Raw genomic sequence first — 17,363 nt, forward strand, 5'->3', positions numbered from 1 at the left:
ACCTGAAGAAAAGCCTGACCAAACACCTTCAGAGGAAAGTGATTGATCTTTGGATGGAGCTGTTCTAATGGTGCGGCAGAAGAAGAGATAAAAGAAAAAGGTAGAACGAGAGCGATTAGCGGAGGCGAAGTCAAAGCTGACGCGTGACTGGGGGTTAAGTAACCGCCAACTGGGATATCATGGACAACAACGAATTGAAAGTGTTGGCTCTGGACGGTGACGCGCTGAAGAAAATGCGTGGAGATGGGTCGGTAAAGGTGAGGATGTGTCCAGGGACGAAGTGTTGCTCGGTGAAACAAGAAGACACGAGCAATTTAAGGCGGATGAAGTATTACACTGTATTGGACTATTGGTGGCGAGAATGCTTTACTCTCATAAACGACGATTCGCTGATCACTGGGCGAAGACTGCTATTGGTGCTATCCCGAAAGAGACGTTAGGGCAGTACATGTCGAAGGCGCGTTTCGACAGGATAATGCGGAGCCTGCACTTTACGGACAGCGCCGATTTGAGAGCGGAGACGGATCGAGCCTGGATGGTGCGATCTGTGGTGGACACGCTGCAGCAGATCTTCGGCAGCGGGTACCACATCTCGCCTGTCATCTCGTTTGATGAAGCCATGATCCCGTCACGAAGCCGCCACAACCTGACCCGCCCGTTTATGAAAGGTAAGCCCCACAAGTGGGGTACGAAGGTCTTCATGACGTGCTGCGCAGAAACCGCGTATTGTCTTCGGTAAGTATCAGCGCTCTCCTGTGAAGGAGAGCTTTTTTATGGCTAAGTTCTACATGTCATAGTCTTATTTTCTAATATTTATTTATGCTGTATATACGCCATGGCAGACTTGAAGTATTTTGTGGAACTGATCAGCACACCGATGAGCTTGGTGGTGAGGCTCCAACGCTGTTCTCTGCTGACCCAAATTCTGGACCGAGCGCAGTCATGAGGAACCTGACCAAAGGCCTTCCCCGTAAAGAGGAAGGCATCTATCATGCAGTCATCACTGATCGGTTCTACACGTCGGTTTAACTTGCGTTACAACTGCTGACAAGAAAAGTGTACACCGTCGGCTTCATACAAACGAACAAGAAGGGCTTCCCCGCAGCGCTCGTTACAAACACTGTTGCACCACCGACAGGAACGGCCAGGGTCGGCGCTACCGTCGCAGTTGCCAAATGCTGCCCTAAACTGCAAGCTATGATGTGGTGGGATCAAATGCCCGTGTATCTATTATCTACTGGTGGCAGTAGCGCTGTTGAAGCGTGCAATCATCACATCCCAGGAGGACGGAGAATATCAGTACTGTGCCCGTCCGCGATGCGAAATTATCACCGCTGGATGGGCGGGGTAGACATCCACGACCAGCTGAGGATGCAGCGATATTCGCTGCAATTAGCGGTGCAGTTCCGCAAGTAATACCAAACGTTTTTCTAGGTTTGGTTGACATGGCAATTACTAATGCCTTCATCGTCTATCGCAAGGCCAAGAGACAAAGTGCGGGGCAGACTGCGGATCATGCCGAGCTCCTCAAAGTGCTTCACGACCAGCTTCTCCAAGTCACTGCTGCCGATTTGGTCAATGAGGTATATACGACATGTTTGTGGGGAAGATGCTGCTCATGTAGTATTTTGGCTAACGTTTTTTTCTTTATTGTGCAGGGGCATCCTGACTAACCACGAAGAGACACATCTTCATCTAAGGAAGGGCACGTGCTAGTCAAGTTTCTAGAATGAAAACAAGCCGACGAATGCTTTCGAAAGCGCCCCCAGCATCAAAGCAAAGTTTGCTCTATTCGAAAAAAAAAGTGGGGGAGAGGAGCGCTACCCGCTTCTACTGTGAGCAATGCAGTGACGGTGAGAAACGGTAAGCACCACACTAGTAATTGATTGCTCGATTTGTATTGATATGTTTATGTGTATGTGCTGTGCAGGGTGTATCTATGTTATAAAGTACTACCCCAACAACAAGTACACATGCTTCCAGATTTGGCATGACTTGTGGAAGAACGGCGAGGAGCGCCCTCCTCCGCTCGTTGGCAGAGGCTGCCAAATGCGCCCGCTCGGCAAACCACGAAGCCATTCGCTAGAGCGTGACGAGGAAGAAGAGAAAATGAGCAGGAGGAGGAGAAGGAGGAAGTGGAGGGAGAGGAGTAGGAGGAAAGCGACAAAGGCCCAGGCGTGGTGCAAGGCCGCCAGACGGCGGTGATTTAGGAGATGCGGTGACCCACCAAGTATAACGCTCATTTGATTGCTAACCGGTTTTGGTCAAATGAAGTTCATAGCATCTTTTCTACATTTTGCAATAAATGTTTACCTTTACAAACTCAGGTAAAACCGCTCGTGGTTTGCTCTATTCTAATAAAAGCTGCGGAAATCATGCTGCATATACTCCCTGGCCAGTTCGTGTAGCCCTTCGGGTGATGGGTTCAGCTACATATATAAATATAGATGTGTCAAAATTATAGGTAGCTTCCCGCAGTACACAGACGTTGGTCGTACTTATTGTAGGCTTTACTAAAATCTAATACGCCCTTTTCTTACATGTTGTAAACAGCTTTATCATGGCGTATATTATTCATTACCGGTACTCGAAAATACCGTAAGTGCGGGGGGGGGCTAATAAATTTTATTATCAGACACAGGTATAGCTCGTAAAGTATTACGTTAAGGATACATGTGTCGTCGTCATCGCGCTTAAGTTTGCTTATTTTACTATGGAAGGTTGCACGAAGAAACACGTATGGGAACAGACTTTAGTCCCTGTCAGAATAATCGACACAAGTCGTCCTGGATGAGGTAGGATCCCCGTAGGAGTCACTATGTTCCCCAGGAAAGCGACTTGGCTACGACCCCAGTGATACTTTTTGATCTTCAACTTGAGACCGGCTTGACGGAACCTCGTGAGCACTTGCCTCACACGCACTAAATGAGTCGGAAAGTCCTTGCTGAAGATTACACAGTCATCCAGGTAGCCTAAGCAAATACCACTTTAAGTCCACTAAGACTGTCTCCATCAACCGATCAAACACGGGTACAGCGTTACAAAGACCAAAACGCATCAATATCCACTCGTACAGACCATACTTGAACGTAAAAACCGGTTTATGTATACTAGCCTTGTCCATGGGAGCATTCCAGTGGCTAGACGCAATGTCCATATTCGAAAACAATTTTGCATTCCCTAGTACGTCGAGGATATCATCGAACAAAGGCATGAGATAACAATCTTTCACGGTCACCGCGTTCAGCCTTCGGTAGTCGATACAAAACCTGATTCATCCGTCCGGCTTGCTTATCATCAGAACCGGACTAGCCCACGGCCTGTTCAAAGGACGAATGAGTTTGTTCTCCAAGTACTGCAGAATTTCAGCCTCCATCACTTCTCCCTCAGCTAATGACACACGGTACGGCTGCTGCTTGATCGGGGGACCATTACTCGTGTCGAGCTCAAAGTACAGCATCTCCGTTCGACCAGGCTTCGTCGATGACTCCACAAACATATCGTAGAAGCCGTTCAGCTCTGACCGGAACCTTCCGATGATGAACGGAAGTCGCGGCTAGCACTTTTAGCTTCAGCCGAACATTCAAGCGTCTCGTAGAACCACTTCAGTCAGTACTCAGGTCAGTTCAACCTACTCGCACTGGGCTCACTCACTCACTCTTGTACTTCCTCAGGTACTCCCAAGTACTTCGCTATGTCCTCCAATGACGGATCTTTAGTAGCTTCTGGTTCACCTTCATCTAAAGCTTGAGTTCCAGCCTAACCGCTCTTCCAGCTCCTTGTCGTACTCTTCCTTCTCTGTAGCTACGTCTACTTTAACTGTTTCTTCTTCACCGGGGCCACCTATTTCCATCGCTTCTATTTCCAGGTCCGAAAAGAGACGAGAGTACGTAGCCTCCGGAGTTCCGTCGGCCTTATTCAAGTCACAGACGACCTCATCAAGGTCAGGGACGGACGCAGCTTCTCCCTCGACCGCCTCTTCGACTACTTCTTACACTACCCCTTGACGACCGTTTTCTCGGGGTCATCCTTCAGCGTCCAAGCAGCGAACACAGTCTCCCCCACTCCAATTTCCGCGTCTTCTGATGGCCTCCAGCCAGCAGCCGGAGCCCACAGTTGCTTCAGCGCAGACTTAAGAGGAGGTTCCGCATCCAAACGGGGTTTATGACGCAGTCGAGGGAACGAGACTCCTTGGTTCTGGCTCGTCGGCTCAGTCCTCACGGCGAATGTAGTAGACAACGCTTAAGTGAGACCCTTCTCCGTCCACACGGAGTTTTTCTTTAGTCACCGCGACCGCACAATCCGTACTATCGTTCTCTGCAGTGACATCCTCGTCTGCTCCACAGGCTCAAACACCTGCTCTGCCATCGTTTCCGCAACGAACATTTCAGTAGTCCCACAAACCTTCGTAATCTTCCGCTTTACGACGAATCTCTCAGCGTCTGCAGCGGTCTCGACCGTATCACTGTCTGTAGGTATTCCACGATCTACCACAGCATGCACAGCCGTCACATCGTCGCCCCATCCCTCTCCGGCTTCCTCAACCTCGTCTACCTCGACGGCAGCAGGCGTTCTCCTTCTTGCTCGGCCCCACCACCGTCTCTTGAGCCATCACCTAGATTAGAGGAAGGAATGGCTCCCCCTTGTCTCTCCTGTCGCCCCCTCATCGACGAGAAGCAGGTTGACTCGGCATCTGCCCAGAGCTGGCATCCGGCGGCACCATCGAGCGCAGAGTTCCGATCAGAGAACATCCGGCTATGTTATGACGAGAATCGCTGCAGAATTAACATCCCGGGACGGTCGAGGACCGTACCCTTCCCCCCCCCGCCTTGATTACCACTGTAGGTTCTACGAGCTTTGCACTTGACCTGGACATGGCCCAAATCACCGCAATTTTTGCACGTCGTGGTCGCTTGTTTGCCTTTGACACGACCATGGCCATGGAAGTTTCAACGGCCACAAACAGGAGCCCCATCCTGGGTTCGACTGAATCACACATCCGAATGCCGCGCGTTCGAAGGCCTTCCGGCTAGGGTTGTCCGTTAGTGGCAGGAACGGTTGTCGGGACAGCAGACAGCACACGACTACGGTCACGAGGGGACTGAGGTGCGCTCCATTAATTCTGCGCCAATTGTTGCTGCCACTATTGCTGCTGCTGCATAAAACTCTTCATATGTTGTGCCAACGCATCCACGGAGGCCGACATAGGCGTGTCCCGGTCCTTCTTAGATAAAGCTTCGTCCGAGAATTCGTCGCTTCCTCAAGAGGACGGTGCATATCCTTGAACATCAGCCACTCACACGCTTCAGGAATGTCCGAGGCAGGGCTTGCATCCAGGGTCGCCAGCATGCGTTTGTTCCTCAGACAACGGCGAAACAACTGGCAACGCATCTGAGGATTCGGGTAGCAAAACGACTCACACAGCTCGGACACTCAGTCGACCTATTCCTCCCCAGACTCACCTTTCTCACGTCTTGTAATCTCGAGCCGTTCCCACAGTTCGTCGGCCGTACGTCTTAGGAACTGGTTATGGAACCGAACCTTCAGTGTGGAGAACGTTCGAATGCTCGAGTTGCCCCACCATCGCTCAGCTTCTCGACCTTTCAGCCTCTGTCGAAACACCAACAACCTGGGCCGGTCGGGAAGGCCCTCCGTGTGAGCCTCAAAGAGCCCCCAGAAATCACGTGCCTTCTCAGCCGTAGCCGTGTTCAAGTAGAACACCGGCACCACCATCATGGCGTTCGAAACCGACTGCAACAGCTGAAACGGATCGGCCGTCCTCAGGGCTGGGAACGGAGACATCACACTCTGTCGAGTGTCGAGTCACAGAGTGAGCGGGAACCGTTCGACTGGGCGCTGGCCCACCATTTTTCGTCACAGTAGTAGCCCTGCTTGCAGGCATCGTACTCACTCTCTGAACCGGTGGCCTAGTGGGTACTCGGCATTATACTAGACGAAGAAGTCGCAAAACTAACACCGCTAGGGCGAGGGCGACTCACCGACCTCGTAGGCACCGGGGTCTCGTCAGCCATTTCCGGACCGTAGCCACCACGGAGACCTCCGACGCCACTTTCTTCACGCTGAGCATTCCAACTCTACCCTGAACGAGGGACGATCAGACCGTCGAACGTCCGGTCCAGAGAACCGGGAAATGAACCCACTTGGTTTCGCTCACTCTTCACTACCTCTTCCTGCTCATACTTAGCGTCGTACCCCGAATCGTACGCCTCTTGAGCGTCGTAGTACTCGCCGTCATATCCATCCGTCGTGTAGGGGCCCTCGCTGCGCGCAGCGACACCTGCCACGACCTCTCTCTTCATCTGAGACTTTCCTTGACCTCCGTCTTGATATCGACGTCGGCATTAGTCCGGCCTCTCTCATCTTCCTTAGTTTCATTGAACTGGTCGGAGTACGGCTCACACAGCACGTCCGTCTCCGAGCTCATACTAATAGTCGCCACTCCTCGCAACTTCACACCTCCGTCACTTCTACCAGGCGTCTGCTCCACTTCACTACGTGGATCCTGCGAGACTCTCACTCTCGCACCCCGCTCCAACCGTTCCACAGCAGCCGGAACCGACACAAGCTGCTCCTCCACGCCACCTTCAAGACAACGGTCGAAGACTCTCTCTTCTTCTTCATCACTAAACACTTCTCTCTCGACCATCGTCGATAGACTCAATTACCAATTCTTGTTCAATCCAAATTTCTCTTCTTCTCTCTGCGTCTCTTCCTCGCGACAGTTTTGCTGCACGGCATTAGTGACAATTTGCTATTTCCGTCGTTACAGGAAACCGCCTCAATTTCGGCGTCCCTGGAAGAGTTAAAGGTTAAAGATGCTCCATTTGCGTGGAATAGGTGGTATTTCGCCAGCTCAAGCGAGGGTTGATGAAGCCTCCGCTTTTAGTCTACCCGGATTACAAGAGACGTTTCATTCTTTACGTCGAATCGTCGCGATACGCCGTTCGAGCCGTCATGATGCAGGAAGTAGACGGTCGAGACCGTGTAGTGGCGTACGCTAGTAAATTGTTGACAGGGTCTCAGAAGAACTGGATCAACAAGCAAGATGGAATCTCGGTGACCGAGTGCTGGGGAGTTGTATGATCGACAAGAAATTGTCGATGTTACTTGGACAAGAGAGAGTTCGACTTGTACACTGATCATTCGGCTCTAACCTGCTAATCTTTAGACCTGGAAACCGTACTACGAACGCGAAATTGGCACGGTGGGCCACGGAATTGTCCAATCTACCGTTTAACGTACATCCCAAGACTGGGACGGTGATGGGGCTTGTAGCCGGTCTGTCGCGCCTGGAGCCGAAGCAATTGAACGTATTACGCATGACCGACCTTCTAAACCCAGCGAAAGAGAGCTTAGATGGCCTAGGCTCAGTCGGGGATCCGGTCGAAAGTCCCGCGGAGCCTGAGTTAGGGACGGAACCGGAGAATCCAGTGACGGGAACGGATTCGAAAGACAAGGAGAGCGGGACCGCCGAAGTGGTTCCCGAGTCTCCTACGGAAAGACGTCGAGCAGTTTAAGAACGAACAGAAGTATGTGTCTCGGATGAAAGCGCTAGTAACGTTCCTGTTGGATGGTGCTCTTCCGTTAGATCATTTCCTTCGAGCTCGCGTAGTGCGGATGGAGTTTTGGTATGTGATGTAGGACGGTCTGTTGCGTCGGTTTGTCAACTTACCAGCGCGAGTCGGTTCGTACTATTGCGGTGCTAGTGGTACCTCCTTCTTATGTGACGATGATCCTTCACTCTGTAACGTGGATATCATGTCTCATTTAGGATTGACTAAAACGACGGAAAAGGTTAGACGGCAGGCATACTGACCTGGCTGGCGTAAGGATGTGACCGAGTGTTTGTGAGAATGCAATAAGGGTGGCAGTGGGAAAGGTTCTCGACCGTGGAGCGGAGGAGTAATGCAAAGGATGCCAGTGGTTGGACTGAGGGGACGTTCGACTTGCTAGTCGTGGATGATATCGGACCATTACCTGTGACAGAAGGTGGAAACCGTTATATTCAGGTTTTCGTAGACTACTTTATAAGGTGGGCCGAGGCGTTCGCGGTGAAACGGCTAGACTCTGTGACTTTTGTAGATGTGATGGTGAATGGCGTCGTCGCTCGACACGGGCTTCCGTCCCGGCTGTTGAGTGACAGCGGCTCGACCTTCACGTCGGACGTGGCACAGTGCTTTTACCAGACGCTCGGTATCAATAAACGGTACGGTGCAGCGTATCATCCACAAACCCAAGGGCTTGTGGGACGGCTCAGCTGTCCTCGCATAGGGGTGCTGAGGATGCACGTGAGTGAAGCTCAGAACGATTGGGATGTCTACCTGCCACGAGTGTTGTTTGCCTACCGTACCGCCTACCAGAAAGCGCTAAGAGACTCCCCATTCTTCCCTTTGTAAGGACGGGACCCCGCGTTACCACTCGACGTAGCTTTTCTGAGCCTCGGAACGAAATGGAAGAGTAACGAAGTGGCCCAGTATCTAAGGGAACTGTACCGTTCGATGCGTGACTCTCGCCACTTAGTGAAACGTCAGCTTTTGAAGGCTCAAAACAGGCACGCTAGGCGGCCGGAGGATCAAGTGGAGACGACGAGCGAAGCCGGAGATCCCGCTTGGGTGTACCAGATTTTCAGGGCTAGGAGAGGTGAAACGAGGACGAAGAAACTCGCTTTCTCGTGGCATGGTCCTTACTGAGTCTCTAGCAAAGTCGGGGAGAACCCTAGCAAGGTTGTAATTTCCACTCATTTCGACAAGCTGGTAACCGTGAATGTGAACAGACTCAAAACGTATCGAGGTAAATAGACTCGACCGTTCCTGGATGAAGTACCGCCTGGCGCTGAGGAGACCGAAGTAGGAAGTAGTAATGGACCCCTGGATGAATCCGACCTCCCGCCTACACGTTTTGTGGAACGGTTAACGGTTGGTCGAGAAGACATGATATTAACAGGAGTCGAAACGCCTTTACTGGAAGTGGTGGCAAAACGGATTGTGAGCCGTGCCGTCGAAACCTTGGCTCTAGCTGCGAATTCCGAGACCTTCCGGCTACAAAACGGTTTTGATGCTGGCTTATGCCCGGTTAGTGATGTCTTATGAAGACGACGAAAGAAAGAAAAATGGGTTGCCTGAGCTGCGAACAAATACTCGGTTGGCCGACACTAATGCGGAAGTCGACAAGAACGTGTTACTTATCGTATAAGTGAAGTGGTGAAGTTTTCGAGTCAGCAAAGAACGGCTACTCTGTGGAGATTAGGACGGACACTCGGAAGTAGGGTGGTGGTGCGTGTTGGTGAGTATTTTATTATTTGGGGATATGGACGGAACGATCAGACTTACGAGAACGAAATAGAGAAACATTAAATCTTTCCTCTCAGCAATGGTAACCTCGTCACTTGGGAGTTAGAGAGTCGGGAGAAGCCGACGACAGCTTTGAGGTCTTGCTTGGCTTGTCACCTGCGTCGGACGCCACTCCGTTATCGGTAGAAGAGGGGTTTCCTGCGGCCTCTTCGTCGTCTTCCTCGTCATCTTGGTCGTCGGCGTCTTCGTTGGTGTCTTATTGGGCCTTTTTAATTGATTTCTTCGTCGTCGTGCTCGTTGCCTGGGTGGCCCTCTTCTTGCTCCTGGGCTTCTTCGTCGGATGAGAGTCCCAGGTAGTACGCTAGATGCTTAGTGGGAGAACGTGAAGGCTGATACTTGACAGGCGGGGAGGGTTGCAGGGCTGTCAACTCTCCGTTTTCTTCGAAGTCAGAATCGTCATCCTCTTGTTCGGACGTCTGGAACGGTCGAGCATTGTGCACTATCACGGGTTTGCCTGCCGTCAGCGTGGCGACTTCGGCTTGAGTCACACGGAGAGATCGGTCAGAGAGAAGCTTCTTCCACGGGCCACGGTTGCGGTTGCCGACCCAGCTCTCTTTCGGAGGTTTCCTGCCAGAAACGTTCAGAGCGACGCGAGCCAGGGCCTTGTCCGAACGTCGCAGGTTCTTGAGGCGCGTAGGGTCTATCGCTTGACTCGTCTCGAGAAGTTCAGGGATGGAACGGTAGCCGCTGCTGTCCACCTCGAAGGAATCGAGGGTGCTGGCGATAATTTGACCGTACCGACGGCGGTGACGCTTGAACAGGACCCCGAGGTCTTCTTGGGCTGGAGATTTGGAGTCGTCGCTAGCTCCACTAGTGTGCTTGGCAGGCCTGTCTCCGAACCACTTAAGATTGTCGGAGGGTCTCTTTAAACGCCGTCAGCATCCCGTAGTAGCCCATCCCTTCGAAGAAGGCGCTCAACAATTTCAGACGAGCTTAAAGCGCGCTTGCCTTCAACTTGCGGTGAGCGGCAGCGTTGTCAGGCGGCGGATACAGCGCGCGAAGTAGGAGCTAAAGCCAAAAACGCATCCAGAAGTGCGAGTGCTTCCGGTGGAGCTCGGGGTGGTGCTTGGGGTCGTACCAGACGCGGTAGCCCTTCCACGGGAAGGCCATAAGAGACGGCGTCTTACCCTGTCCCTCCAAGCTCTTCACGAGGCGCTCCAGGCCGCGCTCATGGTGGTGTCTACGCCGGCCGGTAGATCGAACGAGAAGCGAAGCTTGGCTTTTGCCTGCTTGGACGTACGCTGTTTCTTAGCTGGGGTGGCTTGAGAGGTGTACGCGAGCAGGAACGAGTTTGGGTGACCGGTGCTTGGAAGACGGCGTGCGCTCGGACCTGGCCGTCGGATATGCTTTCTGGGGAAGGCAAAAATACGACAGCACTCACCAACGGAGCCTGAAAAGTGTCGTTAGCGAAGGGCCGGAGGACCTGTCGGTCAAGGGCGTCGAGCCCGACGGAGTGGCTGTTGGTAGCCAGAACGGCTCGGAGGCGGCGCCACAACTCATTCATGAAGTGCAGAGGGATGGCGTCGTCAGCCGTCCTGTCTTCGTCGTCGAGGCGAGAGCGGTGTTGGTCTTCGACCGTTGGGGTCGTCCCGGACTTCTTCGATGACTTGGTCATGGCTACGTGGGGGGCTTGAGTGCAACTTGCGGAATTACCTTTAAGATGTCTGCCTCCTGCGATGCGACAGGGAGCTGCAGTAATAATGACAGACATGGTGGTTAACGACGTGAAGCCACAGTTTTGATGGTGAGATGAGGTGACTTGACCAAGGGACGGTCCCTTGGCTGGTGCGGAGCCAAGTGAATTGGACTGACCGTTAGTGGCGATGGAGAACGGTTGGTCCTTGGAGGTGATGGACTCATTCTTCGATTGTCGAGATTGGGCGATGGATTAGGTGAGAGGTGGTGTGGCGTGGAGTCAAGACGCTGTCGTGTCGACATGTAGTTTCGGAGTGGGACTGGACCTCAGGCATGCGTGGGTGTTGTTCGCTGGGGGGGGGGGGGGGTATCTTGGCTTGGACCGTCACCGAACCTCTCAGAGGTATGGTCCTGCGACTTTTCTCTTTGGGCGGTTACCTCATATACAAGTGGGCTAAGATGTTAAAACTTTGTATAACGCGCTATTGCAGCTTTTTGTGCGCAGTCCTGCCGTACAAGACCAGGTCTGGAGGACGAAATGGTGGAAGGCGTATGAAGCCGTACTGGCTTCTCCTATGGTGGTGCTCGCTGCGAGGAAAGAACACTTTGACGGTCAAGGGCGTCTACTGTACAAATGGTTCGACGCCTTGCATGCGTACTGGTGCGTGTTCTTACCTGAGGCGGTGACGTTGACGTGGAAGACGACAGTGAAGTATTGGTACGGTTCAGGTGCTGGGCTCCAAAGAACGTGGGCTCATACGTGGTTTGTTGTAGCTGTCTGGTGGACCGTGGTGACGCTGATCGTCTACGCTACTTTCTACGGTGTGCTGTTCCTGTACGAAATCGTCGAAGGTGTTTGTCTAGGGTGGCCTGGGGTAGTGATCTTAACGGTGACGATGGATTACACGTTTGCGAGTAATGGGGGCGTCGTGGAGTTAGGTGGGTCCTCGCTAACTGTGAGGCTATACTACTCGACGGTATGAGTATACGTCGGAAGGACGTTCGCCGCTTGCTGTGGCCCAGGTCTGCTACGACTGTTGGAGCCGTGACATGGAGGAACGAGAGCAAGCTGAACCGTCTTAGCGGAGCATTCTGGGGAGCGGATGGAGGTTCTGTGGAGACGCCTCGACAGCAAGTCCGCACGCAGACTGGGATACAAGCTGATTGACGGGCTTTGCGTGCTAATATGAGGGATTCGGATAAGGAATACTTTTCTAGGCGAGCTCGGCGAGGGCGTCGAGATTCTGTCAGGGAGGATGTCCCGAGTGAGAACGGTGGCAACCATCTTGGGAACGGTTCCCGTTCCCCCTCTGGAGTGACCTGCGATCAGCTAGAAGTCGCACGTCAAGAGGATGAGCGGTCGTCGGATCGCCCGAATCAGCTCTGACATTGTCGATTTCCGTTGTCCGAATTGGGGGCCTGACCCTGTCGCATGTACGTGAAGTGTGGAGAGGGAGCAACACTACTAGTTGAATACATCGTCTAAGATGCGGCTTTGGCCGAGGTACTGCCTGTCGTTACAGCGATGGACAAGGTCCATGGGTTGGACGACACTGACTACGGCAATACTGCAACATATGCGACGGACAGCGAAGCGAAGGGAGGTACTTTACCGGCAATAGCGTACCCAAGGACGTGGTGACGTGCTGTTCGACTAAACAGAGCTCGACATTGTTGGTGAGGTGCGTTTGGTCAGTCGTAAACTTTGCCTGGAAACCACGAGTTGACTTAATACATTTGACTTTATATTATTAATATTGCTACTTGTGTCGACCGGGATTACTATTTATTGCCCCGAACGTCTATAGCTCGCTACCGTTGATCAGCGCAAGCGTCCCGTTCCACGGTGATTTGCGACGACTGAACTTCACTAATCGCGTTCTGGTAATATTTGTTTGGGGCTTGTTGAGTAAGAGGCAAATGCCGAAGTGAGTAAATTTGTGCTTACCAAAACTGTCCAACATGTCTATCTAAACACTATCTATCTTTTGTTCCTCTTGTTGTCTTCTCGTTAGTGTGGCGTGGACAGGAATGCCATGTGCCTTCATCCAATCATAGCGTTCCAGCATGAGATTACCCAATGGCTTTTTAGAAGCAGTTCCAGCCAATCGTGGAACGGTACGATATCCGTTCCAACGGGTACGCTAAACCGTGTAGAGCCGGTGCAACTGCAACTTTTTCACGCACCGCTACTGCACGGTAGCCTGGTCCTTAATACCGATCGCATCGCACTGGCATGCCAGGACCTTCGTCATAAGTGCCTTCGTCTGCATGTCGGCCAGTTGGAACTTCATGTCGACATAGTCCACCTTGGCCGTTCCGCGTTCAACGCTCTCAGGAGTGAAGTGGTACCGGATGAGGTCCTTGCGTGGTATCCGACGCGCCTTCTTAGTGCAATTGAACTTTGGTTGTCCTCGTATATCTGCGTTTCTCCCACCCATGTCCTTAAGCATCGTACGTGTCCACAGCACCTCTTGGGTGCACAGGTTCATAGCCATGTACTCTGCTCCCGCCGAGCTGAGTGCAACCGTCCTCTGGTACTTCGATTTGCACACCACCAGTGCGTTCCCGTTCATAACCCTGACACCGTGAACGGAAGGTCTGTCGTCGATGTTGGAGCCCCAGTCCGCGTCGGTGTACGCTTGAGCCAAGGCATTCACGGAACGGCCTTGGTAAACAATACCGTGCTCACGCGTTGTCTTCAGGTAGCGAAGAACTCGAGCTACTGCCTTCCAGTGCTGTCGCCCTGGGCCCTGGAGAATACCGGGCAGCTGTGTCACCCCGTACGTAATATCCGGCCGAGTGCATGTCGTGATGTACATTAGACGTCTGACCAAGGAACGGCAAGGCTTTGACTACATCTCGAGGAGTTCCACTTCCGTCATAGGTGCCATATCCTTCGAGAACGTCAAGCTTGATGCGCACAGGCTCTCCGCATCCTTAGGGCTCTGCTGATTGAAGCGTTCTACAACGTCGTTGATATACCAAGTTTGCTTGCTCATAAGCGTTCCAGGTGACGTGTCGTGGTTGATTTCCATACCCAGGATGAATTTGGCCTCGTCAAGTTCCTTCATCCGGAAGGCATTCTTCAGTGCGTCCTTGACTTAACGGATCTTCTCTCGTGTCTTCGCCGCAATAATCATGTTGTCCACGTACAAGCACAGGTACACGAAGCCCTTCCTGAAACGCTTCACGTAGACACATTGGTCGGCACCACGGCACTTGTAGCCGCTCCGAATGAACACGCGATGAAATGTCTTATTCCACACGCTCGCAAGCTATTTCAAACCGTAGATTGCCTTATCCAGTTTGCACTTCATACCTTCAGCGTTCTCCAACCCGAGCGGGACGTCCCTGTAGACCACGTTCACTATGATACTGTTCAGGCTGCTCTTATGAAGCCGTATGTTACATATACCGCTAGCACCACACGAATCGGATTCAGTTTGCAACAAAAGATTATGTCTAAAAGAAGTCTATTCCAAACTTCTTCTTGAATTCCTCCGCTACCAGGCGTGCCTTGAACTAATGACTTGGCCGTTCCCGTCACGCTTCTTGGCGAACACCCAGCAACATCCAATCGGGCGTCCAGGCGTTCCACATGAGACGAGAGGCCACGTTCCGTTCCGAGCGTGAGACTGCAACTGTAACGGGGAACGTAGCCCCCCCAGTGTAACCCTAGTTACATGAAGTGTGACATGTCACACTTCGGGATATCTGGTACATGGTACCAGGGTCGTCCGGAGCCAACCATTGGCTGATGACATTGCTTTTCTATAGGTGACTCATATTTTGTTTATTTAACGCAAGCTTAGCCTACCTATACATATATTCAGTTTACAATTTACCTTAAATTGGTCACTCCGCTCCCTTAGGCAAAAAGGGACTTGTGAACTGTCGCTCACTGAGCGTGTGTATATTCTCGGAAGCCAACTTCCTCTAGCGCAAGGTGCTGTGTGAGCCCGTCACACTTGGTAGAACTTGTAGTAAATCCACGCCAACGTGGGTAGACTGCCTGAACCTCTCTGAAGTTCGTGCCATGGATAGGAACGACTTATCCGATCTGAACGACTCACAGTTCGAGTCGGTTCGGAAGATGGCTGACATGTTCGGGATGGACACCCTGCAGAACCTGGTGGCGTCAACACCGGCCGAGCAGCTCGAGCGTGTCAATGCGTTTGCCTCTTACGAGCAAGGGCTCATCGCACATGTGCGGGAAAACCTTCAGGCTCCGGCGGCGGGAACAAGCCCTTCACACCCGAATCCAATATGGCTGAAGGTGAAGCCGTACATAGGGAAGGAAGATGAGAGCCTTCACTTCTGGGTCCGAGAAGTAGAGCTCGCGATAAACGCGGCTCTGATCTCGACCGAGAAACGCCGCGTTGCTTTTGAGCTCTCCAACCTTAGCGGTCGTGCTAAGAGTTGGGTGTACACGCGGGAGGCGACATCACCTGGATGTTTCACATCCTGGGCTCAGCTGTGCGAACAGCTGCGAGCCGCGTTCTTCCGGACGGACTACGAGCACCGACAGCGTTCGCACTTCCTCTCATGCCAGCAAGGAAGGCGCGAGCTGCACGAGGTCGTCCAAGAGATACGGGAGCTCACGCGGTCCCTAGTGGGCGGCCCACTTAGCGTACGCATCAAGGTGACTGTGTTCATGGACGGCATTCGAGTGGGACCGGCGGTTCCGGGTGCAGTCAAGCACCCTTGAAGAGGCGATTTAAGTGGCTCTTCAGGAAGTATACAGCCCTCGGCAGGCGCGCACGCCGGCCTCAACATGTCCAGGACATTCTGTGTCGAATCGCGGTTTAGCAAACCCCACCGGACCGGCTCCCATTGAATTCGGGTCCGCCGAGCAGCGCTACATTCGTTGCTTCGGTTGGGGGAAGCCGGGGCACTTCAAGCGCAAACGTCCCGCGGAAAGACACTGCAGGCGGACTTTTCCCAAGCCCGTCCTCAAGGGACACTGGCAGAAGCCAGGATCCCGGGGACAGGGGGACGCTGGATACCAGTAGGGGCGGGGCGATCCTACTGGGGAAGGACTAAGTCTTCGTGAGGGGTTGCGGGTGACGCGCGCCACGGGTACCTAGCCCCTGAGGATCTTCGTACTCTCGAATCGGCGAAGAGCAGCGTCGGGCTACTCGTATTACACGGATGTGTACGGGGATTCGGTCGCCCCTTTAAAATCTAGATCGATTCTGGGGTGTCGAAGAATTTTTCACGCCGCTAGACGGTTGCTCGTAATAGCAACAAGTTGTCTGATGTTTTGAGAGAAAGCAAAGGCAACGGGGCGTTGTAAGTGAGATTGGCCGACTGGACGGTCGTCACTGTCCCCAACGTCCAAGTGGATCTGGCTGTCAAGTTGTTAACAGCCTAGAACAGTTTACAGTCTCGACATGGATCCCTACGATTTGATCGTGGGCATGCCCTGGCTCGAGAATCACGAGGCCTATATTACCCGGCGAGGCAAGGCAATCGGTGCCAGCCGCCCTGCAAATCCTGACAGAGCATTGGTGAGTCATGTTCCCACCTCTGTCAGGACCGGGGCGCCTGCAAGGTTTGCCAGGGTACCGAAGCATCCAGCAGATGCTTGGTAGCCGTCGACGTATATGAGGACCCCGAGGACGCTTCGGTGGTGGCGGCGCTAGGAGGCGCCGGCCAAGTGGGTAGCTTAGGTACACAAGCGGGAAACATAGTTCCGCAGACAGCTGCAGCTGTCACGAACGCTGGTAATAGCGTGTACAAGGAGGGTAACAGAGTTCCACACACGGTCGCCCACGCCTTTACTGAAGAGGACAACGTCGGATACGCTTCCTGAATCGGGAACACAGAACCACACGAGGTCGCCCAGACCATAACTAAGGAGGAAGACGCGGGGTGCGCTTCCTCAGTGGGTAGCATAGCACCTCGGATGTCGGAACCACGACATCCCCAGACGTAGTGGGCGAAGTTCCACGTCACGGTCGCCGTCGACGTCGCTTCAAGTGACTCGGTGTCGAGGGCCCGGGCTCCTCCCACACGGCCGGTGAAAGTGTGTTATCACATCTTTTATTCCGAGACCGGTTTACCCATCAAGGCATCTAGCATCCACTTGGCACCGTTGCCAGAGGTTGCAGAGATACTGAACCACGAGGACATGACGGCCGAGGCTTTTGTGGCCAACCCCAAGGTTAGGGAAGTTGCCGAGATGGTGCTCATAAGATCTGAGGGCACTCTTGAAAACTTGAGCTCCTCCTCTTTCTTGGGCAAGGACGCCCTAGAAGAGCTTACCAAACAGCGTCAAACACGCTTGGGTTCTAAGGTTCTAAAGAACCCCAAGGATCCGGTGTATCCTTTGGTGAAGGAGTATGCGGACGT

At 52.9% G+C, this 17,363-nt stretch overlaps 2 protein-coding genes across 2 annotated transcripts; one reads left to right on the top strand and one right to left on the bottom strand.

Moving 5' to 3' along the window:
• Positions 1 to 5,090: 5,090 nt before the first annotated feature.
• PITG_14302 (uncharacterized protein) lies at positions 5,091 to 5,736 on the bottom strand (the record flags this gene model as incomplete). The annotated part of the gene is made up of 4 exons (XM_002898754.1): positions 5,091 to 5,143; positions 5,271 to 5,379; positions 5,423 to 5,432; positions 5,498 to 5,736. The coding sequence occupies 4 exons, from the start codon at positions 5,734 to 5,736 to the stop codon at positions 5,091 to 5,093; spliced, it is 411 nt and encodes a 136-aa protein (XP_002898800.1).
• Positions 5,737 to 11,558: 5,822 nt separating this feature from the next.
• Positions 11,559 to 12,325, top strand: PITG_14303 (uncharacterized protein; the record flags this gene model as incomplete). Its single annotated transcript, XM_002898755.1, has 3 exons — positions 11,559 to 11,667; positions 11,781 to 11,945; positions 12,225 to 12,325. The coding sequence occupies 3 exons, from the start codon at positions 11,559 to 11,561 to the stop codon at positions 12,323 to 12,325; spliced, it is 375 nt and encodes a 124-aa protein (XP_002898801.1).
• Positions 12,326 to 17,363: the final 5,038 nt, after the last annotated feature.

This window comes from Phytophthora infestans, genomic scaffold (assembly GCF_000142945.1).
Source record: "Phytophthora infestans T30-4 supercont1.34 genomic scaffold, whole genome shotgun sequence".
NCBI classification, from domain to species: domain Eukaryota; phylum Oomycota; class Peronosporomycetes; order Peronosporales; family Peronosporaceae; genus Phytophthora; species Phytophthora infestans.